Below are 27,909 nucleotides of genomic sequence, written 5' to 3' on the forward strand. Positions count from 1 at the left end.
GTACTGTCCAGAGCCAGAATGTGCATTTCACTGGGACCCTGACCATGCCTCTGCCAAGCATGAGCTCCCTGGGGGACTCTGACCTCTAGCCCTGCAGTGTCTGGTTGTACAGGGATGGGAGCACAGAACCCCTCAGTGGGCTCTTGGCAGTGATGCTAAGTGGAGCCATTCCTGCTTCTACCCCTTGGTTTCCTAAACTGGTATGTCATTCTTAGGCATATGGCACTGTAGAGAGGTCTTTAACATAACAGACTGCGTGGGGAAGCATGGCGTCCGTCCTTTCAGGCTCTCCTGAGCTAGTGCTTCCGGTGTGGTTTCAGAAGGCTACTCCAGCGTTCACTGGGACCATCTGCATCTGGGTGGTGGGGTGTATGATACTGCTGAGAAGTGGGGCCCTGGTCAGATACAGCGATGTATGGGATCCCATCAGGCCAGTTCTTGGGGGGCTGATGCTGCAGCCCTGTGGGTCTTGTCCCCTTTGTATGCAGAGCCTTTCCCAGGATGGGATCCTCTGCAGTGGGGGTTGGCGTGATACAAAAGTCTTCACACAATGGCCACTCCCAAATTTCCAGCCGCATGCTTTTATCCAGACTGCCTTGTCACTGATATTGCTGCTCCTTTCCTACCAGTCCCCTGACCACACAGACAGGCAGCCCAGTATCCATATTTTCAGCCGCGACAACTCCGTCTCTGCAATGCAGTGTGAACTGGTGTATTGCTCACAGCCTCATGTGGGGGAAGAGGTTCCTCTCCAGAAACTTCGAGGTCCATCCCCAAATGCTGCTGTCCCAAAGCCATGGTTGCTTTTTGGTCCTCCCCCCACCCCCACCTTGTCAGGCTGACCTGTCAACCCAGCTCATGTTTGCCGTTTTCCTCCCTTTAGATATACAAGTCAGGATATCACCAGAGGTACAGGGCATGGAATGCACATTTGCTGTGATGAGTGTCTTGGAGGTGTGGACTTCCTGCTCTTGGGAGTCAGCCATGCCTCTCACTCTGGCTTGATCTGGGCCGTGCCAGTTCCATCTCTTGATGGACCAGTTGACCTACAGTCTTCACTCACCAAGGGGAACCTTGGCTACTTGGGCCCTTCCTGTTCCGTGATCTCTACCAGAGCCTGGTAATACATACACCAAAAGCTTCTTCTGAAGGTATGTCATTTCTTTGCTGTGATGGCATGACCTTCTTGGGAATCCCATTTGATTTTCCCTGGGAGCTTGCCAGGGGCTCCATATGTGCCTTTTACCATTACAAACACAGCCTGCACCATCCAGAGTCGCTGGATCATATGGCCCAAACATCATGCTGCTTGTGCCAAGCCTGGCCCTGAGACAGAGTCTTTTTGAGCTCTCGGCCACACTCAGAGCTGGCAGCAGCTGTGTCACCCAGTCTCTGGCCACGTTGCCCCGAGGACCCAACCTGTGCTTCCTTCCCTGGAGGTTTGTCTTTTACTTAAGAGGGGCTATCCCAGCATGCCCTTACCACCACACCCCTAGAAGCTTCACCAGAGTCATCAGACCCAGAACCTCCATTGAGTTTATCTCCCATGCTCTAGAAGCGTGTGTCTTATGAGGGCCTCCAGAACATAACCATCAACCACTGGCTTGTCCGCCCCAGTCAGCACACTGTCAGTCTCCCTGCCCAGGCTTGGCACTGGGCACCCAACGGGACATCGGGGAAGGGTTGTGTGCCGCTAGTGTACCTGCTGACTGGTGGCGGGGAGGCCTCTAGAGTAGTGTGCTGACCGCTTCCGGAGGGTCCTGGTGGGCGGTGGGGAGGTGTTCGGAGTCAGCATCAACGTGGGCATCCATCAGAAGTCCCTGTTCCAGTTGTTAGGATTCCTGAAAGCCACAGCCTGGACCTGCATAATAATAGAGCACTTTGAGCACTTGAATGCCCTGAGCTCCAGAACTATCATGGTTAGGTCCGCAGTTCCATTACAGATCACGATAAGGACCTGTTCATACCCACCAGGAAGGCTCGAATGTTCCCGCTTCTAGCTATTAACTCCTTGTGAATAGCTTTCAATACTTCGTTACCCTCTGATAGGCCACCAGTACACACCAGCAGTAGCTAGCCAACTCTGCTGTTTTTGTAGATGCTTTTCCTTCTGTGTCTTCCAGGGGTCTGCTTTATTATGCCCATCTTGGCCTTTCTCTCTACCAGGACTGTTTCCGGGTCCCTTACAACAGAAATCTCTCGCCAGCGCACCAGTCCCGTGGCAGCGCTCTGCATGCCTGCCCATTCAGACGGCCTCCTCACTGCCCACAGACTGGTCTGTGTGCAAGGCCCAGATCCCTGTCTTACCACTCATTTTCCTAGACCACTCTGGCAGCCACTTGGATTCGTCTGGGTCCTCAAGAGACGGCTCTCAAGATGGGATCACACCTGTGAGGATTTGGTTAGGGGAAATGCCTGTGTGGCAGGAAATAGACAAAGCGAGAAAAGGCTGGAAGAGCCATTAAACTGGGAGGCAAGTCTGACCCCCCCCCAGTGAAGTGGGGGGCTGGGTGGAAGCATCTTCTCCTCGTTGGCCATACCCGTCTGAGGGAGATTGGGCAATCTAGGGTGTCCTTGTCTGTCTCTTGTCTTTGCCAGTCTGTTACGTCATTCTGTTCCCTTGCTGCTAACTAACCCTGCCGATCTGCATTTCCTGTGGTGGAAGACTTACCCATCCCTGCCGTTCAAAAGAGCAGCTGCTGAGCGGGGTGTGGGGGTCCCACTTCAGAATTCCCAGGGAAAGGCTCTGGCCTGGTTTCAGCTGCATCTGGAATCTAGTTCACCGTTATGTGAACCAGGTTGTCTCTCTGTAAATTGAAACATTTCCCAGAAAAACTGGACAGACTGCAGGTTTAATAGTAATGCCTTATGTAACCTCTAATAATCCTTACACATATGATTAGTAATCTTTGGGTTTTTTTTCTTAGCATACAGAATAACCTGGAAGAATTATCTGGAAGGGTCATAGTTCTTCCAGCGAAGGAGTTGAGAGGCGTACGTAAGTCATCTGTTGGTGACTAACAGGGTTAGTTCATTACATATCTGTTTTTGGCACTGCAAAGCATTTTCAAGAGTAATGACTGACCCAACATTTTCTCCTTTACCTCTACCCTGCTGTTCAGTTTGTTCAAAACTGGATTAGTGTCCGATAAAATAAAGGCCATCTGGGGAAAAATACATGTGTCAGAGTACTTTGCACTGAATTGGAAAACCATAAAAGTGATTGCTAGATAATTAGAACTTTAAAAAGGAGCCACACAACAATTTGTCTAAAATTGGGAAGAGAGTTGCATGGCCTCTCTCTGTTGTCCTTTGTATTTAGACGAGGGTGGGAGTGCCAAGTAGATGCCTAACGGTTGCGAGAAATGACGGGTTGGGTTAATTAGAGCTGAAATGCTGCAACAACCGCAAACGAATTCCTGAGGAGAAGGCCAGGTTGAGATGTGTCTGTCTAAACTTGCGGGTGTGTGTGCGACTGGCAGAAGGTTTTTCAGGGCTCAGACTTTGTTGGGGAACCGTAAGAGTCAGTGTGGAAAACATGGAACTTGTAGATGCGGTCCTGTAGTTCAGAAAGCTCAGAGTCCACCCTGGGAGAAATTCCCAGCCTGGTTCCAGGCCCAGACACGGTAGCAGCCTGCTTGGAATGGTCAGTGGGGACACCGATGAGCAGCTGCCCGGGTGCCTCATGGGAATCCGTCTCAGACCTCCCTGCCGTTTTTGAGATACAGTACATTAACAGAAGAGGTGACGTATGGTGAGACCAACACATGGGGCAGTGGCTGCCAGTGAAAAGAGAAGTGTTACAGATGCCAGAAGGAGGGGTGGGCCACATCATGAGGGGGCCACGTGGGGAAGCACAGCTTTCGGAGCTACCAGGAGACGGAGGGAGCGAGAAAGGGAAATGGGGGCAAGAGCCTTTATTGTGGCTCCTGTGGGAAGGGATGGGTGAGGTGGGGCGAGCAGTTTTGGGATTGGCTGGATTATTACAGCAGGCTTTGGGGCATATTACTGATCCTAGATGCCTGGTCCCTGGCACTGGGGTGGTTGGGGCGGACGGACAATGGCCTGGGGTGTGAGAGCAGAGAGAGGAGATGGAGGCTCGGGTTGGTAAGTTTGCATATGAAACATGAGCTCCTGGGTGAGTTCCCTAGCTCTGGGAATTGGCTAATTCTGGGAGGAGCAGTCTGTCCACTCCAGGGACCTGCGTCAGCCTCCAAGATGTCAAAGTATCAGAATCCAGGTGTAGGAGACATGGTTAATACACATATACAGAGTTAAGCTTTTCTCTTCTGTGTCCTAATAACATCCAGAGCAAGCCCCTGGGTCAGCACCTTCCGTGGGGCTGCCAGGTGCCCCCCGGGGTGTTAAGTCAACGCTATGTGACACCAGAGGGGGATGTCCGGAATATGAAGCCGAAGGACGGGGCAGGCGTGGGTGGGGTATCAGAGCGGGATATGAGCCCTTCCCACTGAGAACATCAGCAAAGTCGTGTGTGCATTTTCGAGAGACTCCCTCTGTGGGAGACGGCCTGTGCTAGCTCCCACCAAATTAAGTACAAAATGAATGAGGAAGAGGGGAGTATTATATGTATAGCATTCAGCTCCTGAATCTTATATTTACCCCAAACTCTTATAAATCCCTCTTTTAAGAAATGATTTAAAAGCTAATTCATGCCTGGGCCAGTTACCCAAACCAGCTTTCCAACTACCCACGAATTCGGATTCTCATAGAACATCCGGGTCACTGGCTTTGCTGTGCCGTCTGTAGAGTGTATGCCACCGTACGCCTTCCGCCGCATTGCTCTGTGCTGCTTTGTGGACATCATGATTTTTTTGTTGCTTAATTTTCTTCATGTCATTGCACTCCCTGTCGATCAGTTTTCAGTATCTTCCTTTCCACACTCTGTGCTTTTATTAAGTTTATCAGTGATTTTTTTTTTCCTTATGACAGTTTCTGGTTTTCTGATTCGTTGCTATTGTGATTAGTTACCATCCTGTTGTTCTAATGCGTTCTCCCAGAAAGTCACGACAACCCACAGTAGATCTTATATTTTTGCCTTGAGACTTGGAGATCTAGAATTTGCACGTTTTAGGACTCCTTCCTGGAGCGTGTCCTTCTTTCACACAATTTTTATACAAATATTATTGTCTATTATCTGTGGTACAATCATCAGCTAGTAAACTGTTCCATTTTTTATTATAATAGGAATAATAATTAACATTATAATAACCTGTAAGATAGCATAAAATGAATACGGTAGGTCACATTGTTGAATGCCACTATAAGCCAGGCTGTTTGAAATGATTTATATATGTAATAGCTCATTAGATACTCATTTTCTAAGGTAGGTAGTGTTCTTATCTCCATTTTACGGGAGAGGGGGAGAACAGAGGCACAGAGAGGTGAAGTGATGTGCTGTAGGCAATGCACCTAAGTCAGTGAAGTAGGATTTGAATCTGAAAATATGGTCAGTATATTGAGCTGTCACCTTCATGGACATAAGACAGAAGTAGTCGAACATAGCATAATTGAAGAGAAATTTTCCCACTTTTGCTTTCCTTTGCTTCATTCTCCACATTACCATAGGACTCTTATTCACCCCTCAGATTTCAGTCAGCGGTCATGTCCCGCACCCACCGGAGACTGCCTGTGACTCTGCAGACAACTCAGCATCCTGCCGCCCAAAATGGTTTTCTGACCCTGAATTCATTAATCTGTGTGTTTGGATCAGTGTCTTGCTTCCTCGTAGAATAGAGCTCCACTGGGGGAGGGACCTTGTCTGCTTTCAGTCCCCACTGGGTCCTTATGACTCGCCATAACATCTGGGTAGGCAGTAGGTGCTTGGTAAGTATTTATTAGATGCTCGAGCAAAGATTTTAAAGAAAGGGGAGAAGAAAGACAAAAATGTATTACATGCTTACAACATTCCAGGTTTTGAGATACAGTATGCCATTCAATTATTGTACCAGTTGGGAATAAGTTTTACTCCAAGTAACCGAATCCTGACTACAGTAGTTTAAGCAAATAGGATATTATTTGTCTTACATAATGAGAATTCCAGATTGGCATTTCAGGGCTGGTCTGACTGGTCACCAATGTCCTAGGCTTTTCAGTTTCTGTTCCTACAAGTTGGGCAGTATGATAATCTTGTCAAAATGACAATAAATCCCAGTCATTGGATTTTCTATTGTTGTATGACCCGTAGATTGATTACATAAGCAGTAGGTTTGAAACTCCGTGTGCCTCCTTAAGCAAAAAGTTGAGATTTTATGTTAGTTTATAATGTACTTCTTGAGGAGAGAAGTGAAAAGAATTGTCAGAACATTGGGGAAGGCTGTCGGGAAAGGTCACTGTTCATTCTTACTTAGATCTGAGACATCAAAAACTGATGGGAAATTGTGTGGGAGAGATTCTTGGCAGGTGTAACTGTAGGGTGACCTGATTGGCATTTTCCATAGGGAGAGGCCCTGGCTCAATGTCCATGTTTGTAGATCTTATCGTTTCCAACATTCTGGGGAGGAATGTCCCAGTCTCTTTGGATGGGGAGTGGAAAGGAGGCTGCCAGTGCTCTGGGAGCCAAGAGCTTGCTGGAGAAGCAAGCTAGGGAATGAGGGTATGGATAGCAGCTCTGTCTTATATTCAGTGTAGACTTTGACTTGGAACTTTTGGCCTTAGTGCATTTCCTACCATAATCTTTAGCCGTGTTTTGTGTCTCAAGTCCAAATTCTGGAATTCACCAGAAAGTAAAACAGCTGGCTGGGGTGGAGTAGGAGCAGCCCGGGAAGGGAGAAGGAATTTGCGAATGGATTTTTGAAAGCCAGCCTCTTTCCTCTTTCCATATTCGTCCTTGTAGATCCTTGTAGTACATCTGGTTTATTAGCTTATCCCTGATGGGGATCCATTCTCCCCTACCCCTGTTTCATGGATACATGGCAGCTCCGGCTCCTGAGCTTTTGCTGGGGAGGGTGGGCATGGTCCAAGTGGGCTCTCTTCCTGTCTCCCTCCGTTTCCACCTGGGTATGGCCTTTTCTGTGTCTTCATCTGGTTGGGCTCATCCAGTTGGGGGCTGCTGTGTTCTTTCCTGCTGTTAGCACTTCTGGGCTTATGCCTTTTCTATCTCTTTTCATTTTACTAGGGAGGAAAGGAAGGTAAAAATGCGTGTATTCAGTTCATACTTTACTGGAAATCTTGCTTATGTTATCTTTCTATAAAAGTTGGATTGTATTCTCTAAGTATCTTTGAAATTGATAAAATTTATGTACGTAATTAGGCATCTGTTGTGTATTTAGCTAATTCACATAGAAAGGGTGAAGAAAATTCCTGGGAAGGAATCAATTTTCAAGGGAATTAAAACTCTAAATTTGTTAAAATGTGAATATGAGCTTTTTTAAATAAAAATGTCTTTTTAATTTTCAGATTGTGAGCCATGCCTTTAGTGAAGAGGAACATCGAACCCCGGCACTTGTGCCGGGGGGCCCTGCCTGAAGGGATTACCAGTGAACTTGAATGTGTAACCAATAGTACTCTTGCTGCTATCATACGCCAGCTAAGCAGTCTAAGTAAGTCATCTCATTTCTGAAGCACCTGTTTTCTGATTACCAATGGCATGTTGTTAATTTTACCATTAGCAAATTGATTTCAATTCAGTGGTTAATTTTGTCTGAAAAAGAGACCACAACTTTAAAGGAAAGAGCCTGCTCCTGCTCACCCAATTTTCCCAGTGTGAAATAAATCACTGGTCTGATGATACCAACTTTATGTGCTGAAGATGTAAAATTAAAATTGACCAGTTTACGAATTATCAGATAAGACCAAATGTGTGGATTCAAAGTAGTGTCAATTTTTAAAAGCTTATTAAATGAGGATAAAATGATTGATACTTTTTTTTAAAAAAAATGTGAATTTTCGGTTAAGCTTGGACGGGACTAATTGTTTTTTTTTAATGTGATAAATTAAAAAATTGTTAACTTTTGTAACATGCCTGGCGTAGAGTAGATGCTCAGATATTTGTTGGTTAAATAATATTCCAAGTGAATCGAAGATTAAAGCCAAAAAATAGTGAGATTTGCTGATTTTAACCTGAATGCAGGTACTAACTTCTTAATTGAGGTCAACAGATAAGCTGATTATTATATATACACAGTACTGTGTATATATTATACATGTAGATTATATAAATCCAAGCAAATATAAGTATAAGGAAAAAAGGACTTTCTATTATTTTTTAAAAGATTCATTTGAGAAAGAGAGAACGCAGGAGTGGAATCAGAGGGAGAGAGAGAAGCACTGACTCTCCACTGAGTGGGGAGCCTGATGTGAGGTTCAGTCCCAGGACCTGAGATCATGACAGAGCCACACAGGTGCCCCAGGACTTTCTGTTATTTTAATTTTGAACATTAATGTGAAATACCCAAGAAAAATAGTTCATTTATGTTTTTATTTTTTATTTTAGAAGAGGTGGGGAGGGGCAGAGAGAGAGAGAATCATAGGCAGGCTCGACGCCCTGCTTATAGCCCAGCAGGGGCTCAGTCTCAGAACCCTGAGACCATGACCTTGAGCTGAAATCAAGAGTCAGATGCTTAAGTAAATGAGCCATCCACGCATCCAGAAATAGTTCATTTCTGAAGATTCAGATGTGCCTGAAAATGCATTTTCCTTCAAAGCTTTTTGAAGTTGGAATGTTTTCCTCCTAACTTTTACATTTATATTATGATCTTGTTTTCTCACTTTGTCCCACTCCTTTCTGGTTTAGATGCATTTTGGATGACAGGTTTTCACAGTTAAGTTTTTCAAAAACTCTGTTAATAACTAGGAAATCCTCCATGATTTCACATACCAGTCGCCTCAACAACAAGAAAACGTTTGTTGAAAATATTCAAGTGCTTTTATTTTAATTTTGAAGAAGGAACACTGTGGATAAGTATTTTTCTTTAAAGGAATTGTACTGTGTTGTTCCATTTTTAATATATAGTCATTGGCTAAGGCAAAAGCAATTTGGAGATTGCTTAAAACGTGTTTTAAAATAGATTTCTTTTGGAATCTAAGCTAATTACAATTGATTTTGGCTAGTGGTTGTTGATAAAAATGTATAAATTGTGTAATTATAGGAAACTAGCTTATAAATTATTGAAGGGTAAAAATGTTGCTGTTTGAGTTCATATTGTTTTTAAAGAATGCTTTGGTCTCTTGTTTTTATGGCTGAAATGTCTATTGATATGGAGTATAAAAGATGAAAACTAACATAAATGATTAAAGTTTTAATAGTCAAGCTATACATCATGCTGTAATAATACTCAGCCTGGTATTATGTTGGTCATGTATGGTGCTTGTGAGTAAAACCCCATACCCAGTATTTTCTGTTTCATATAGTCTGCTCGTAGTAGGCAGAATAAGAATGGCTCCTCCAAAGATGCCCATATCTTAATCCTTGGAACATGTGTGACATGATGGGGAATGAATGGTGTTAGTCTGGATTATCCAGTGTAATCCCCGGGTTCCTTTGAATGTGGGAGGAGGAGGTAGAAGAGCCCATGTCAGAATGATGTGATGTGAGGCTCAATCCACCGTTGCTGGCTTTGAGGATGGGAGAAGAGACTACAGGCCAAGGAATGCAGACCACTTCTGGAAAGTGGAAAGGGACGAGGAAAAGCATTTTTCCCTGGAGCCTCCAGGAGGAACACAGCTCTGCCAAAACTTTGATTAAACCCAGAGGAATCCATTTCAGACTTTTTTTTTTTTTTTTAAGATTTTATTTATTTATTTGACAGAGTGGGAGAGAGAGCAAGAGTGTAAGTACAAGTAGGGTGAGCAGCAGAGGGAGAGAGAGAAGCGTACTCCCCACAGAGTAGGGAGCCCAGTGTGGGGCTCGATCCCAGGACGTGAGCCAAAGGCAGACGCTTAACCCCCTGAACCACCCCGGGCCCTCCATTTCAGACTTCTAATTTCTGAAACTGTGAGATAATTCACATGTGTTATTTTAAGCCACTAAATTTGTGGTCATTTGACACAACAAGAAGCAGCAATAGGAAACTAATGTACCACCCAGCCTTGGTTTCCCTGCGTCCACCTAACCCACTCTGCCTCATAAATGGCCCAGGGATGGGCACCGGCCTCAAAGACAGTCAGCCTTAGTGAGGCTGCCCCAGTGGGTCTCAACCCTGCCTCCCTTGTATTTGGATTGAAAAGATGAGCTGGGCCAGAGCTGTGCTGGCAGGAAGCTTGAACTAAGACACACAATTTGTGGGTTTGTTATGGGATCTGCTGCTGAAACGTCATCGTCCAGGACTGAAGGACTAATGGCCCCCTGCAGGCCGAAGCGGGAGTTGTGGGCAGAGTGTAAGAGAAGGCGGAGGAAGCCAGCTCGCAGAAGGCAAAGGAGTGTGCAGGTAGAGACAGGAGCTGAGGGTGGGAGAGAGCACGAGGTGTGGAAGAAGGAAGAGAGACCTGGTCCCTGGACCCGTGCAGGAGGGCTCCCCCTCCCATTCTGGGAGCAGCTCGGGGATCCGCAGAGCAAACCTCCTTTCTTCCTGTCCTTTGTGTGATCTGTGCCTGCAGCCCAAAGGGACTTACAGAAAGAGGAGTAGAGTGATACGGATGCCAAGGATGTAATTGTAAGAAACCAATGTACTTAGTTACTTATTAGAACAACTTACTAGAATAACACTTATTACTTATTCTAATATTACTTATTACTTTTGGTAACCATTGATTCATTCATGAGTGATTATTCACTCGGTGCCCTTCTAGGTACAGCATATAACAGATCAGTTCGGTGCCTACTTAGAGTTTTAAAAAGCATATATAATTGACATCGATGTCAATTATAAAACAGGAAATATAAAACAGTCATAAAACAGGAAATATACTATGACATGCTGCGGCACTCACATTGTAATAAATGTTCCATTTGGGGTGAATCTTTAGGTTTTGTGGGGGCTTTCCACTGAGTCGAAATATATTACAGGAGGTTTTTTTATTAACATATAACATATTATTTGCCCCAGGGGTACAGATCTGTGATTATCAGTCTTACACAATTCACAGTGCTCACCATAGCACATACCCTCTCCAGTGTCCATAACGCAGCCACCCTATCCTTCCCTCTACCTCTCCCCAGCAACCCTCAGTTTGTTTCCTGAGATTAAGAGTCTGTTATGGTTTGTCTGCCTTTCTGGTATGGTCTTGTTTCAATTTTCCCTCCCTTTCCCGGTGATCCACTTCTCTTGTTTCTTGAATTCCTCATATCAGTGAAATCATGTGATCATTGTCTTTCTCTGATTGACTTAATTTCACTTAGCATAGCACCTTCTTGTTCCATCCGTGTCATTGCAAACGGGAAGATTTCATTTTTGATGGCTGAGTAATATTCCATTGCATATATTTATACCACATCTTCCTCATCCATTCGTCTGTTGATGGACATCTATGCTTTTTCCATAGTTTGGCTCTTATGGACATTCCTGCTATAAACATTGGGTTGCAGGTGCCCCTTCGGATCACTACATCTGTATATTTAGGGTAAATACCCAGTAGTGTGATTGCTGGGTCATAGGGTAGCTCTGTTGTCAACTTTTTGAGGAACCTCCATACTGTTTTCTAGAGTGGCTGCACCAGCTTGCATTACAGGAAATATTTTTTGATCTGCTATTTTTATGATCTGTAATTGTTGGGAAGAATTAGAATTTTTAAAATGTTTTTATGGTTTTTTTTAATTTTGTAGTCATTCATCAGGTATTTTTAAAGTGACGTTTTAGCAATGCATGTACTTGTCATATTAAACATCTTGTAAAAAAGAGTCTTCTTTTACTGAGTATTAATTCCCAAGGTAAAGTCAAAACAGTATTTTTTTACTCCTTTGAGTATCTAACCATTATGCAGTAGGTCCAGATAAGAGCGGACCACCTCAATCTTCTCCATTTCCCTGCGGACACTCCCACATGCCATTCATACCACCCTCCATACCTCCACTCCCCAGATTTGGAGTGGGTGACACATACCATCTGAACTTTGCATGAGCAGTACAGAGAGAAGCTGGACTTCATCTAAAAGGCCTTCTGGTCAGATAGTCTGGGAACTTGAAGGATTTGCCTTGACCATAGACATATAATATCTGCCTGAGCAGCAGAGACTTGCCCTGGGAGACCTTCTGTGATGGTCCAGGGGAACTGGTTCTCTGGTAAGTCCAAGGGAGGAAGAATAGACCAGGAGGCCACAGGAATTTCTTTGCTCTTCCAAAAAGGAATACTTAGCCATCAAGGCCCTGATTCACCAGCTCATTCGATCCTTGCCACATCTCTAGGGGCAGTTCAGTGTTGTGCAGGTGCAAGTGACTTTGTAATGAAGAGGAGAATCTGGCCCCAGATACCAAATAGGTCTCTGTAACCCCTAGAACTTGACAAAACTTTGGGGGAATTTGGAGGTACCATGTTCCCACTATGTCCAGATGAGATGTTCAACTTTAAAGGGTGAGATTCTTACCAGGCTTTTCAGGGAATTGAAATCTTTTCAGTGAGAAAATATTGATTATTGTAATGAGTTTAAGAACAGTCATAGAAATGAAAGAGGAAATTTATAACTTGAGCAGCCTCATAGCTAAAGCTTTCTCCATTAAAAAAAAATTAGTCTTGTAATTTTCAGATTTTTTTTTGCATGTTCCTAATTTCTTTTTATTTTTTAAGATTTTATTTACTTATTTGAGAGAAAGAGGGACAAAGAGAGAGAGCACAGAGGGAGAGTGAGACACAGACGCCCTGCTGAGTAGGGAGCTTGATGCGGAGCTCGATCCCAGGACCCTGGGATCATGACCTGAGCCAAAAGCAGATGCTTAACCCACAGCCACCCAGGCGCCGCATGATCCTAACTTCTAATAGGCTTGATCTGGGGGGAGTGGGAGTGGGACAGGGAAGCCATTTTTAAAAAAACATTTGTGGTTAGTAATGTGTTATTTGGCTTTCTAGCTATGAAATATTGATTTTTTTCTTCAAATGACAGTTTAGTGTAGCAATTACTCTTACATCAAGAGTGCTTTTTCATCATTTTCCTGGATTAATAATCTGAGTACTCTTCTTCCTATCAGCTGGTTGCTCCATTAAAATTACAGTATCTTGCAGTCAAATTCCTACTGATATTATAATGTAATTTTTATATAATTTGTTGAAGAAAAGAACATGGAAGGCCCCTGGGTGGCTCAGTGTGTTAAGCAATGACTCTTGGTTTCCACTCAGGTCTTGATGCTCAGCAGGGAGTCTGCTTGTGGATTCTCTCCCCCTTCCGCCTCTCTGCCCCTGCCCCTGTATCCACTCATACTTGTTCTCTCTCTCTAAAATAAAAAAGAAACCTTGAACTACAACAACATGGGAACATAGGACTTTTGTGCCAAGGATGACATACGTCCTCTTTAATACCTCTAGGGTGTTTTTTACTACTTTCCTCTTTGTTCTTAGATTATAGTGGTCTTTCTCTCCTACCCCCTTATGAAGGCTCCCAAGATTCACAAAGAAAGCGGTCTCCCCAAGGTTTTGGCTCATATTAGATGGTATTGAGATAGTATAAAGAACTTTAAAAGCACAGGAAAACACAAAGGAGAAAAATTACAAAATTTTCATTAATGAGAGAAGATAATCTGTAATGCTTTATATATACCATTATAAAAATGATATCTTATTATACATATGTTTTTGTAGCCTGTATTCAATATAGTAAGCATCTTTGTTGATTCATCTAAGATACAATTTTTAATAGCTAGAGATTATTATAAAGATATACCATAATTATTTAACCATTTTCCTACTGTTAGATGTATAAATTGTTTCCTTGTTTGGGGGTTGGGGAACACTATCATAAATATTCTTGATTAAACCACTACAAACATCTCTGGTTCTTTTGGAATTTAAAAAAAAATTCTGAGACTCCCATTAATTTTAAATATGTCTTTCCTTTAAAACAATTATTACGGGGGTCCCTGGGTGGCTCAATCAGTTCAGCGTCAGACTCTTGCTTTCAGTCCAGGTCATGAGATCGAGCCCTGTGTCGGGCTCCGAGCTAGTAGGAAACCTGCGAGATTCTCTCTTTCTCCCCTTCTCCCTGCTCGGGAATACTTGCTCTCTCTCTTAAATAAATAAATATCGTCTTTATAAAAAATAAAAAATTGTTACAAAATCTATTTTTCTGTTATTTTCTGTTTTAGGTAATTGCATGAATAAGAAAGGAGCTGTGTTTTCTTCTCAAACATTTTTTAAAAACGATTAATATTTTTGCTAATACTCCTTATCGTACATACTGTTTCCTATGACACTAAATGACAGGTCAATATAAAAATACTACCTTAAGGACTTGCTCACATTTGCTGTTATCTAATCAGGTCTAAAATTTGCAGTTGTATTAATTGATTATACCAAGTGCTGTTCTACTCAGAATAGAGAGGTAAGTATTTTGAAGGCATGCCCTGAATAGATTTCTAAGATGTTTTTAGCCAAATGGGATTTGTGGGAGGAAGGGGAGATATTCAAACTCAGTGTATGCGTAGGAAATAGATCACAAGTACATTTCCATGCAGTTTAAGGCTGGGTTAAAAGGGGATGTTAAAAGAAAATATATTGCTGTATCTGGACCGAAGTAGACTGGAAGAAACAGTAAGAATTGTAAAATTTTAATGCTTCAAACTGAGATAAATGCTTGCATTTCTTGTGGACTAAAATAGAAAGCCAGTGAAGCGAGGTGAGTATGTATACATAGGAAACTATAAAAGTCCTGCCAGCAAGTTGGAGGCAAATATAAGAGCCCCCTCCCCCAAAAGACAGAAGTGTTGGGAATTCAAGCACTTTCTTGACCCATCCTTTGACCTGGAATATCAGAAATACTTCCTTGAGGGCATTATAAAAGTAAATATGAGTGAGGCTGTTTTTCATTTGTCCTTTTCCTGGGTGGATCTCTACATAGCAGAATTTAAATGTAGAATAATTCATAACAGCACGAGTTGGAGAGTCAGCCACATCTAAATGTTTAGTTGTTCTTTGGTTTATCCTCTCTATTCTTCCTATTTCATGACTATATAGGTTTATGCAATTTATAGATGTTTTTCTAATCGTTTTGATTTACAGTGTTACTAAAGCAGACCATCTAAAAACTTTGAAGAAAGATTTTAGAGGTTCAGAGGTTCTTAATATTCTAAAACTTTACTGTGCTCACTCCCACATTAGGAACACAATTGATACTACCAGCAATCTAAAGTAGTTGTCTTCTGTAAAGCATATGCCGTAGGACTAAACATTCTCTACCTCAGTCTCTACTATTCTTCTAGCTACATTGTTCAGTGAAAAAATAAAACTATAAGACATGAATAAAAGGAGAAAAATGTGACTCATAATTTTTATTTATTTTTTTTAAGATTTATTTTGAGAAAGAGAAAGAGCACACAAGCGTGCAGGGGGGAGGGGCAGAAGGAAAGAATCTCAAGCAGACTCCACACTGACTGTGGAGCCTGAATCAGGGATCAGTCTCCAGATCCTGAGATCATGACCGAGCCGAAATCAAGAAGTTGGACGCTCAACCCAGGCACCCCAAAATGTGACTCAGAATGAAGAGAAAAAGCAGTTGGTAGAAGCAGGACCCACAGATGACTCCAATTTTGGAGTAGCAGATAAGTACTTTAAAATAGCAATGAAAAATATATTGAAGGGGACCTCCAGTTTCCACTCTGACATGTAAGGAGCTTAGAAATCATTCCTGGTCCTACAGCAAGAAAAAAACTGATCAAATTGAAAACCTAACAGCTTTTCTTAGATCCTTCAGAGAACTGAGGTCATAATTCAGACCACTGCCCCCAAATTTAGACTAGTGGATTACTGGGGGCTCAGTGAGAACAAGTTTGAGAGTGAAAAGCTCTAGGGGGTCCATTCTTAGTGGGTGCTCCCACACTTCTGTGAGTTTTACTGTCAAGAGTCCTACCAGGTTCTCACAGTGCTTCCCTCAGAGAGAGGGGAAGAAAAGCCATTTTGAAATATAACCAGAGTGTGCTGTGTTTTCCTTAGTGCCTGCCCTCCAAGGAAACTGTTGCACTGGAGCCGAAGGTGGTTGGGTTTTACCAGAGCCTGACCAACCCCTCCGGGATAGGAAAATAGCTACTCCAGCCCCTTCTGCCTTCCTTTCTCATCTAAGGGGAGGGGTGTGAGACTCGGGGACCTAGGCTCACTGAGAGTAGATCATAGCACCACCATAGATAGATGAAGGGCCAAGGAAGATCTAGAATATATGGAATATACAATGGAATATGGTTCAGCATTGAGAAAGAAGGAAACCCTGCCATTTGCAACATGGATGTGTTCAGGGACTTTACAGTAAGTGGAATAAGCCATACAGAGAGTACTGTATGACCTCATTTATGTGTGGAATCTTTTAAAAAAGTAATCTGAACACAGAGAACTAAGACATTGAATGGTTATTACCAGGTGAGGGCTATGAGGGAGGGAAGATGCTGTTCAGAAGATACAAGCTTTTAGTTATAGATGAATAAGTTCTGGGAATCAAATGCGTAGCATGGTGACCATAATTAAAAATACTGTATTGTACATTTGAAATTTGCTAAAAGTAGATCTTGAGTTCACACACACGCACACACACACACAGAGTATGTGAGGTGATGGTATGTAAGTTAACCCAATTACAGTAATCATTTCACAACCTATATACATACATATCACAACCTATATATATGTCAAATCATCACATTGTACACTTTAAATATACACAGTTTTGTCAGTTACACCTCAGGACACCTGGGAAAAAAGGTCATAGGACTCCAGAACACTTTCCTTCCTGCCACACCTTCCCAACACGTCACTAAAGGCCTACACATCCCAGTTCCTTTTATCCAGTACAGCATGTCTGGCTTTCAACAGAAAAATTAAAAAGTGAAAAACACGGTTTGAAGAGACAGAGTAAAGCATCAGAACCAAAGTCAGATGTAGTAGGGATGTTGGAATTATCAGACCAGGAATTTAAAATAGGTATGGTGGGGGCACCTGGGTGGCTCAGTGGGTTAAGCCTCTGCCTTCGGCTCAGGTCATGATCTCAGGGTCCTGGGATCGAGCCCCATATCAGGCTTTCTGCTCAGCAGGGAACCTACTTCCCCCTCTCCTTCTGCCTGCCTCTCTGCCTACTGTGATCTCTTTCTCTCTTTCAGATAACTAAATAAAATCCTTAAAAAAAAAATAGCTGTGGTGAATATGTCTGGGACACTAATGGAAAAAGTAGACAACGTTCAAGAAATAGATGGGTCATGTCAGCAGAGATATTGAAATTCTAAGAAAGCATTAAAAAAACACATTGAAGGGCAGAGTAAAAAAGGTGAATGGCATACATGAAGAAATAGGGAATTTCAAAGAGAAATGGAAACTAAAGAGGAAAAAAAAAAAAGAAATAGAACTGAAAATCCCAGTAACAGAAAGAAAGGAACTCACTTGGTGGGCCCAACAGCAGACTCTTGAAGGAGGAGTAGCTTGGAGACGAGCCAATAGAAATTATTCAAATTAATTTGCAAGAGAAAATGAGAAAGAAAAGAACAGAGAGCCCAAAATGTGGGACAATATCAAAGGGTCTAATACGTAGGTAATTGGAGTCCCAGGAGAAGGTAGAGCAAGAATAAGCCAGAAGAAATAATGGATGAGAATTTTTGAGTATTGGTAGTGGTTATCAACCAAAGGGTTCAAGAAGCTCATCAAATTTCAAGAAGTGTAAATGAAACAAGATCCCATTTAGTCACCTCATAGTAATATTACTAAAAGAAGAAGGTAAAGAGAAAATGATAAGCAAGAGGGGGAAATTACATACAGGATGGGCACAGTGTTCAGAATGACCGCTGATTCTCATCAGAAACAAGACCCAAAATGAAATATGAATGAAATGAAGTGGAATGAAAATGAAAGAGACATATTTTTATTTTATTCAGTCAGAATCCCAGAGAATTAAGTCTCCAGGAGATCTGCATTACTAAAACATGCTAGAAAAATTCTTGAGGCTGAAGGGAAAAGATACCAGAAGGTAGCCTGGATCGGCAAGAAGGAATGAAGAGCAAGAGAAAAAGTAAAAATGGGAGTAAATATAAAGGCTCATTAAAAATTATATATTTTATATCTATTTGTTTAGAAGCCTGCTGTCTATTCAAAATGTATCAGAGTTTGTAGGCTATGTGAAAGTAGAATATATGGCAGTGAGAGCTGTAAGGATGGTGGGGGGTAAATGGAATGATACTGTGTTTTACTTTGTTTTATGAAATAGTATATTATTTGAAAGTATGTCATGATGAATGCAGAATGCACATTTTAATTTCCAATAACCTCTAAGGTAACATATAGAGGAGGGAAAATGGAATCCTAAGATAATCATTTGATTTTCCAGAAGAAGGCAGGAAAGGAAGAAGAAAGGAACAAAGAACAGAAAGGACAAATGGAAAAGCCATGCCCAGATGATAGAATTAAACCCAGCCTTATCAAGAATTAGGTTAAATGGAAACATTTTGAACACCCACTTAAAATTTAAGGCAGAGCTTATCAGGTTAGGTAAAAAAGCAAGACTAAAATACACGCATTTTTAAGGATATAGATAGAGATTTAAAGGAAAGAATGTAAAATAGATACCATGTAAGCATAAAACATAAGCAAGCTGATATGGCTATGTTAATGTCAAGTATACTATAATAAAGAAGGAGGTTCCATAGTGGGAAGAGTTCATTTGTTAAGAACTCACCATTTAAAATTTTAACTTAAAAGAATACAAAATAGAAATAGAACCAAAAAGGAGAAATAGACATCGCAGAATTGCAATGGCAGATTTTAACAAAAACCTCCAGTGACTGATAAAAATAAACAGACAAAAATCTGTAAGAATATAGATGGCTTGAACAACACTACTAACCAGTCTGATTTAATTGACCTTAATAGAACACTGAACTCCTAAATTATAGAATATACATTCTTTTAGTGTTCCCATGGAATGTTCACCAAGATGAACGTAAGCCCAGCCATAAAATAATGTGTTTGAAAGATTGATATCATAAAGAGGATGATGGTAATGAGACAGTAATTATAATAATCTTTTTAGATAATTCTGACATATTGGAAAACAAAGCAATATCTTTTAAAATAATCCTTGGGTCAAAGAAGAAATAAAAAAGGAAATTAGAAACTATTTCTAATGTGTGATAATGAACCATGTATTTGTGGGATTTACTTAAAGAAGTGCTTAGAGGGAAATTTGTACCTTGAAATGCTTATGTGAGAAAAGAAGAGAGATTTAAAATCATGAGCACATTCCTCAGGTGAGCTCTCAGGGTTGCTCGGCAATCCTGCTGTAATTCCTTTGTTAATTAGTTTTCCTGCCCTTGGAGTGCCTATTTCATATCTTTCTTTCCACCTCAAATTTCCCCCCGAGCTGATGACTTCCTTCTTATTTCGCTGGGAAAAGAAAAGCAGTCAGAGGAGAAGCAGACATCCCCTTCTGCCAGATCAGTCCACTGATAAGTTCTGTACCGATGTGTACTGCTCACCCTCCTTTAAAGTGGTGAGCGATGATGCTTCTGTCAAAAACACGGGACCCCACATCCTCATACTCACTCCAGGACTGTGATCACGCTCCCTCTTTTCGCATCATCTCCACCCCCACTCCTTCTACGTTATACCTACCACGTATTAGTATATGGAGAAATCTCTGGACTTAAAGTTCAGACCATCCTCTACCAGTTTCCCCATTTCTTGCTCCCCTTCACAGCAGAATACCGTGAACGAACGTTCATGCCCTCACTGCCTGTACCTTCTTCATTTTCTCTTATCCCCATTAAAGTTTTGTCCCATCCACTCTTAAAATTTGTGCTTGTCAGCATTACTGCGGACTGACTTCCCCATGGCCAAGTCCGGTGCTGAGTCGCAGGTCTAGGGAACATTTCTTTACTTGGCTTCTGGGCCGGCACCCTCTGGTGTTTCTCCTCCCTCACAAGCTATCCCTTCTCAGTCTCCTTTGATGATCTTCCCAACCTCTGCACGTGGGAGTGCTCCAAGGCTTGGTCATTGACACTCTTCTCTGCCTTCTTCCGTTCACTGGGTGATCTCATCCAGTCCCATGGCTCGAAACGCCATCTTTGTGCTAATGTACGTCTTCTGTTTCTCCTCTCCCCAAGATTTCAAACTTGTGGACACTACTGCGTACAAGAGAGCTGCACTTGGATTTCTAATAGGCACCTCACACTCTACACCTGAATTCTTTCTTCCCCCTCTTCCCTGTTACCCCTTGAGAGCTCTCTCCTCTTCCAGCTCTTGTTTGTGTCTTCTCTCTCTCATACTGGATATCTTCCAACTGTGTATCAAATCTGTACAGCTGTTGGCCCTTCTGTGGCTACTGTTCTAGTCTGAGCCACTACCACATCTCTGTTCAGCAGCAGCCTCCTGTCTGGTCTCCCTGCTCTTTTCATCACCCCACTCCACAGGGAAGGAATTGGTCCGCTTTCTTCTAACCACTTTTCCCTCCATTCACTGGGTTCCAGCCATACTGACCTCCTGGAGGCTGCCTTCCCACACCAACCGGGTTTCTGCCTTCTGCCTGGAGGGTTCCTCCCTGAGATATCTACATGGTTTCCTGGCCTTTTGTGACCACCTATGTACCACCCAATTCCTGCCCCTCTCTGTTCCCTCACTGTCTTCTTTTCTTCATAGCTCTTGGCATCACGTGACATTATCTGCTCATCTATTGTCTGTGAAGAACATAAGCTTTGTGGCTGTGTTCACTGCTGTGTTTCTTCAAGCAGCTAGGATGCCACCCAGTGCACAGTGCGTGCTTATTAAATATTTGCTGAGCAAACTGAATATGCTTAATAATCATCCTCTGTTTTCTTAGTTCTTACAAAATGCTAGAAAGAATATTGTTAAAGAAGTATACAAAAAAGTTCATTGTGGTTAACTCTGGGTGACATTTCTTACTTTTTATTTTTCTGAGTTTTCCAGATTTTCTGTCACGTGCACATATTGCTTTTATACTCACAAGTAGATTTCAGTAAGAATCAGGGCATATATTATATTTATATACATATATGTACATATATATATTATCTTACACAGACTCATAAACATAACGAAGACAAAAGAAAGAAATCAGAATGTTAGTGGTGGATGTCTTGGACTGGACTTTAGTCCATTTTCCCTATTGTTTAGCTTCCTGTGTTTTCTGTGTTTCTTCTAATAAGCATGGATTGCTTTCATGGTAGAAAAAAGTAAAACTTTAAAAAGGGGGAAAAAACCCTGGGGCCCAATAATTATAACTTGTTGTTTTATGGAATTGAATGGTAATTGGACTTTACTACAAACACTATAATAAAGTTTTTTTTTAACTTTCTTATTTTAAAAAATGATTTTAGACTTATAAAAAGGTCAAAACCAGGAGAGAATTCTCAGACTTTCACGTGCATATTATTTTACCACATTTTTTTTTCTCAGAGACTCTTCCTCCTGCCCTCCTTTCTCCTATATGCACATACACGTATATATTTAATATATGTTTACTATTTTGTATTTTTAATATTACGCATTTTATGTTTAGTAAATACATATATACTTAACTCTATTCTTTAATCTGGAACAGTTCTTCAATATTTCTTTGACTTTATAACTTGACATCTTAAAAGGGACCTGTTTATTTTCTGGAATGTCTTGGTCTGGGTCTTATGGTGTTTCCTCATGATTAGACTTGGGATATTGGCAGGACTATGACAGAGTGATGACACCTTTTCCTCTGTGCATTTCTTCTCAAACCACATAGTCTCTGCCTGTCCCAGTACTGCCCATGGTGACTTCAATCACATATTATTTTCAGTCATGGTAACATTTGGTTCTTTTTTTTTTTTTAAGATTTTTATTTATTTATTTGACAGAGACAGATCACAAGTAGGCAGAGAGGCAGGCAGAGAGAGAGGGAAGCAGGCTCCCTGCTGAGCAGAGAGCCTGATGCAGGGCTTGATCCCAGAAACCTGATATCATGACCTGAGCTGAAGACAGAAGCTTAACCCACTGAGCCACCCAGGCGCCCCTCTGTGGGTTCTAATCCATTATCTTTATAATTTAATTTGATGCTTACATTTTTCCTGATTAGGCCAGTGGGAGCCCTTCTGGCCTGGCTCCTGTGTCTTTTGTGACATATATCTGCCACTCTCTGAGCGCTTTTGGACTTTTCTAGAAAAGCACAGCCAAGTACACTAAGCTCATGTTGTACTTTTCCACCCTCAGCTGTGGAATCAGTCCTTTTTCCAGGGAGCCTTGTTACTTTTAGAGGAGAATGAAAAACCAAAATCTCAACAAATCAAGATCTAGGTGCTAGATGTGTCTGTTAAAATTTCTGAAGGACCTTGTTATGACTAGTTTCTTGTTCTACAGAAAGGACTCCTGTCAGACACAGTGGTTGTTTCCAGTAAATCTTCACTTTTAAATAAAATTGAAAATCCAGGCATAATTTTGAATGCTTGGCAGTTTAGAGGCATGCCTCTCAACCTGACATACTTGGACATAAGTTGATAATGGTACTAATAATGCCATAAGTGGATCCTTTGTCAGTAAAGAATGAGTAAATTGCGCTTACCTCAGCATGGTTTTTTTAATTCAACTCAGAATTATTTTAGTTTAGCTATTAATGGACTTGCCATCGAAAGAGTGAGTAAAATTAAGCCTTTCAAATAAGTTGCTATTTGCAAAGCGGAATACTGTAATTTGTAACATTTTATTCTTGTTCATCAGGAAAATATAATTTCTTCCATTTTCTTTAGTCACTCATTAGCTTTTAGCAGCTGGCAAAAGATTAAGTATGAGTCCTTAATTTCTGCTTCCTTTTTTATAAATTGAGTATTTCCTATAGAAATATAGTGTCGTTGCATGCTTTTTTTCCCCCTTCAAATAGGGTTAATTTTAAGCACTGAAGGTAAAGGACACGTGTTATTGATCCCTTTCAACTTGTACAGCATCTAGCAGAGTGTGTTCTCAACAGTAGCTGCTGTTGCAAGAGGGGATGGTGTATACTCCCATATTCTTGGTGATATATGCTGCCCCTATTAATCAGATTTCTGCATAATTGAAGGGGAAGGGAAAGGATTTTTTCCTAGGGCGGAGATATGGATGGGAATATGTCTTTTAAACTGAATGTGCAAGTAGAGAAAAATTAGTTGGTTACATTTTGACCGTGACTGATACTCAAAATAAACAACTGATAGTCTTCGATATAAACTATTTGGAACGTGGTACTCTTGTCTCCAGATCATCCAACTGAAGGGGCAGTCATTCTACTAAATGGGTGTCATGAAACAGTAGTTCCAAAGGATGTTACCAGGTGTTTCCAGGCCTTGTCAGTTTGAACACATGGTGTGCTAGATGATCTCTAGTAGGGTCCTATTGCACATAGCGTGTTAAAGATTTGAGATATCCCAAGGCATAGAAGCATGTTTAATCTTTACAGCCCAGTGTTTTCCAAACTTACTTGGGCCGGGAGGATTTGTTGGTTGTGTACTTGTTAACAAGAAAGCACTGAAAAGAGATCATATGTTTTTTATTCAGGAGATACTCTCTGAGCACTAACCCAGCACAGGCAATACAGAGATAAAAGACATCGCTTATACTCTCAGAGAACTTATACAAAGACAACATTCAGTTATGTGAAGAGTCCTGCGACTGAGGTATGCTTAGGGTATTGTGGGAACACAGAGAGAGGCGTCTGATCTTATAGACCCTTATCTGCATCCTGAAGGATTGATTTGAAGTTAATGCATTTTTATTCATTGATTCCACAATCTTTTTGAGCACCTACTATAAGCCAGGCATGTCCTAGACCTTGGGGATTGATAAAGCAGTGCACAGAACCGAAGAGAGTCCTTGTCCTCTTAGATCATACAGTCTCATAAAAGGAGACAGACAGGAGACAAGGTGAATAAAGTAAAGTGTACAATTACAGCATGGTGATAAGTGCCAAGGAGAAAAATAAGTGGGTGGGTGGGGATGGGGGACATGTGTGTGCATATGTGTGGTGAGGTGATGGCACTTTTAGCTAAGGTTGCTAGAGGTGTCTCAGAAGGTCCCATTTGGGTAGAGATCTGGATGATGTGAGGGACCAAACCCTGTGAGTCTCTGGGACAAAACAGTCCAAGGAGAAGGAACAGGAATACGCCCGACCAGAAGCGAGAATGATTGGCATGTCTGAGAAGGAGCAAGGAGACCGTGTAGGTGGAGTGGAATATGCAAGGGAGAGGGCGATAGCTGCTGAGGCCAGCAGGGTAAAGGAAGTTAAATCACTTTATGAGCCTCCTATGGCCTTCGACTTCTATTCTGAGTGAGGGGACAAGGCATGGAAGGGATTTTTGAAAGTGCAGACCAGGAGCGGAATCTGTGGGAGAGGGGAACGGGTTTAGACATTGCAAGTAGTTCATTTTGACTGGAGCACAAACGATAGGCACAAACTTCTGACTGGGCAGAGTGAGGTGCACAGGGCCTTCTGCGTCCTTCTCAGAGGCCTAGATTTGAGCTTGAGAATGATAGGGAGCAATAGAGAATTTGAGTAGGAGGGAGAGTCAGGTCTTCCTTTAAGAAAGATCACTTGGTAGCAGTGTGATGAACAGATTTGAGGGTGGGAGGTGAACCTGAAAGCAAAAAAAGCCAAAGCTGTTGATCTATGTCATGCAGGAGGGAGGGACACAGGGAGGGTGTGAGCTCAGGGGTGCTGGGGAGAGACAGGTGCCATTGGTGTTCCATGAGCTTTAGGGGGAGGCAGCAGCCACCGATGACTGCATTTCTGCTTGGGCTTCATTTCAGGTTGGTTGATGCCTTTCCACACAGGGATGCAGGGTTGAGTTAACGTGAAAATGAATTCCTATTGGAATTCCTATTTGAGATTCTTATAGGATATCAACATGGAGATGTTCATGAGCTAATTAGAAACACAAGTCCAACACTGGGAAAAAGTTTATAAGCCAGTGAACAAACATTAATTCTGGATACCACATCTAGTTAACAGAGTTGAAAAACATATGATTTGTGTGAAGACTTTATTTTATTCCTTTGCCTTTTTGGAAACTGCTTTATCTATTGTGGGAGTGGAAACTGTTGGCAGAATTTTAAGTGACTCCAGAGGACCATACAATAGATACCAGACTTACAGAGAAACAATTTACTGCTCTGCTGAAATCAGTAGTCTTGGGGATCCCCCTTCCGGTTTTGGCAGGAGGGATGTCTTTTTAGATACAAGATGTCTTTATTGCTTTCTTTATTGTTTTCATTTTTTTTAGAGAAAGCTCCTCTTGTTAAGACAGTTATACCATGAGGGGTGCCTGGGTGGCTCAGTGGGTTAAAGCCTCTGCCTTCGTCTCAGGTCACGATCTCGGTTTCTGGGATCAAGCCCTGCATCAGGCTCTCTGCTCAGCAGGGAGCCTGCTTCCTCCTCTCTCTCTGCCTGCCTCTCTGCCTACTTGTGATCTCTGTCTGTCAAGTAAATACATAAAATCTTAAAAAAAAAAAAAGTTATACCCTGAGAATTTATGAAATTATATTGCTTTTAGATTCAGAAGAAATGCTCATCCACTGTCTTGGAGTGATCATTTAAGAAACAATATTTCAGTCCATTTCATTAATTAAACAGGTAGTTAACAATGAAATAATTCATGGACGTTGCTAATTTCTAGACAAGGAAGTGCAGGGAAGTATATGATAATAAAAGCAAGGGATTAGAAGTTAGAAGACCAGAGTTTTGTTTCATCTCTTACTGCCACAGACTAGCCATGAGATTTAGACAGATCACCTTTCGATGGTCAGGTTAGTCACCTCGAAAATGAACACAGTAACTCACTGTTGACCTCATGAGCTGGTGCATTCATCGAACAGGCATTTGTCGATGTTCTAGGGCTGGACTGTGACACTTAGCAGGGCATGGTTTTTACTCTCACAGTTTGCCATGTTGTGAATTATAGCAGTCTGGAAAGTGGATATCAGAGCACCATATAAATTATAAAGCACTGTGAAAATGTCATGGTGATTCTTGCTTTAAGTATTCTTTCCAGAAGATTTAGGTTCTCTTCTAATTTGGGTGATAAACTGGCAGAAATGCAAATAAATGGTAGTTTACGCACAGACCTTAAATCCTTCCCAAAAATTAACTCAAAATGGAGCATAGTCCTAAATATAAAACTATAAATCTCCTTGGAGGTAAATGGGACAAAATCTAGCTGACCTTGGGAGTGGTGGTGACTTTTTAGATACAACACCAAAGAAAGGCACCACAATGAAAGAAAAAATTGGTAAGCTAGGCCTCATTAAAATTAAAAACTTGGGCTCTGTGAAAGATACTGTCAAGAGAATAAGACAGGCCACAGAATGGGAGAAGATATTTGCAGAAGACATAATCTGATAAAAGCTGTTACCCATAATATACTAAGACTGCTTAAAATTCATTACTAAGAAAATTTTAAAAACGGGCAAAAGACCTGAACAGACCTCTCACCAAAGAAGATGTACAGATGGCAGGCACAGAGCATATGAAAACATATTTAACCTCATCTGTCATCAGGGAAATGCAAATTAAAATGAGATAACCACTTCACACCTTTCAGAACGGCTAAAATCCAGAAAACCGACAACACCAAATGCTGATGAATGTGTGGAGCAACAGGAACTCTCATATGTTGCTGGTGGGAATGCAAAATGGTACAGCCACTTAGGAAGACAATTTGTTTCTTATAAAAATTAACATACTTGGGGTGCTTGGGTGGCTAAGTAGGTTAAGGCCTCTGCCTTCAGCTCAGGTCATGATCCCAGGGTCCTGGGATGGAGCCCCACATCGGGCTCTCTGCTCAGCGGGGGGCTGCTTCTCTCTCTCTGCCTGCCTTTCTGCCTACTTTTGATCTCTCTCTCTCTGTGTCAAATAAATAAAATCTTATAAGAAAAAAAATTAACATACTCTTACTATATAATCTGGCAGCCTTGCCCTTGGTGTTTACCCAAGTGAGTTGAAAACTCGTGTCCACCTAAAAACCCGCACACAGATGTTTATTCATCACCACCAAACACTGGAAGCAACCATGATGTCCTTCAGTAGGTAAATGGGTAATCAAACTAGTCCATCCAGACAGTGTGATGTTATTCAACACTAAAAGCAAGCTGTCTTGCCGTGAAGGAACCTGAAATGCATATTACTAAGTGAATATGGTTAATTATAATTAATTGTGATTTCTACTGCATGACATTCTAGGAAAAACAAAACTATGGAGACATTAAAAAAATCAATGGGTGGCAGGGGTTTGGGGGTGATAAATATGTGGAACATAAAGAATTTTTATCAGTGAAACTATTTTGTATGATACTGTAATGGTGGATACATGTCTTTATACATAGGTCCAAATCTGTAGAATATTTAACATCAAGAGTGAACTCTAATGGAAACTGAACTTTTCATGTAATAACATGTCAGTGTGGGTTTATCATTTATAACAAATACATAATAACAAATGTGTGAGGTTGATAGTGGGGGAGGGTATGGAGGGTAGGAAGTATATGGGAATTTTCTGTGCTTTCTGCTCAGTTTTGCTGTGAACTAGAATGTGTTCTTAAAATTAAGGTCTCTTTTTTAAAAAGTGGTTCTTTCTGGCAGAGGAAATATGCCCTGCACACTCAGGATAGACAGTTATTAAATGTTTGTTGAATGAATAAAGGAATGATGTTAGGATTTGGAAATCCAAGCAGGTACTTACTCCTATGTTTTCAGAGATGTTTTTTATTACATTTTAAGAAAAGTGGGAGTAGTTATGTCTGGCATTCTCAAGAATCCATACAGAAAATTTAACTACGAATACAAAATACTGATTTTAGAGAGTGCCAGAGTCTGCACTGTATCCTTAGATTTCAAAAT

At 41.6% G+C, this 27,909-nt stretch overlaps 1 protein-coding gene across 3 annotated transcripts in view; it reads left to right on the plus strand.

The window, feature by feature from the left end:
* WASF3 (WASP family member 3) overlaps positions 1-27,909 on the plus strand; it is a 136,307-nt gene that overhangs the window by 87,514 nt on the left and 20,884 nt on the right. For all 3 annotated transcript variants that reach the window (XM_044249469.1, XM_044249467.1, XM_044249468.1), the window contains exon 3: positions 7,417-7,559. In XM_044249469.1, coding sequence (XP_044105404.1) covers positions 7,427-7,559 — 133 coding nt within the window. In that variant the 5' untranslated portion in view covers positions 7,417-7,426. The remainder of the gene's footprint in view (positions 1-7,416; positions 7,560-27,909) is intronic.

The sequence above is a fragment of the Neovison vison genome, chromosome 5 (assembly GCF_020171115.1).
Source record: "Neovison vison isolate M4711 chromosome 5, ASM_NN_V1, whole genome shotgun sequence".
In the NCBI taxonomy this organism is placed as follows: Eukaryota; Metazoa; Chordata; class Mammalia; order Carnivora; family Mustelidae; genus Neogale; species Neogale vison.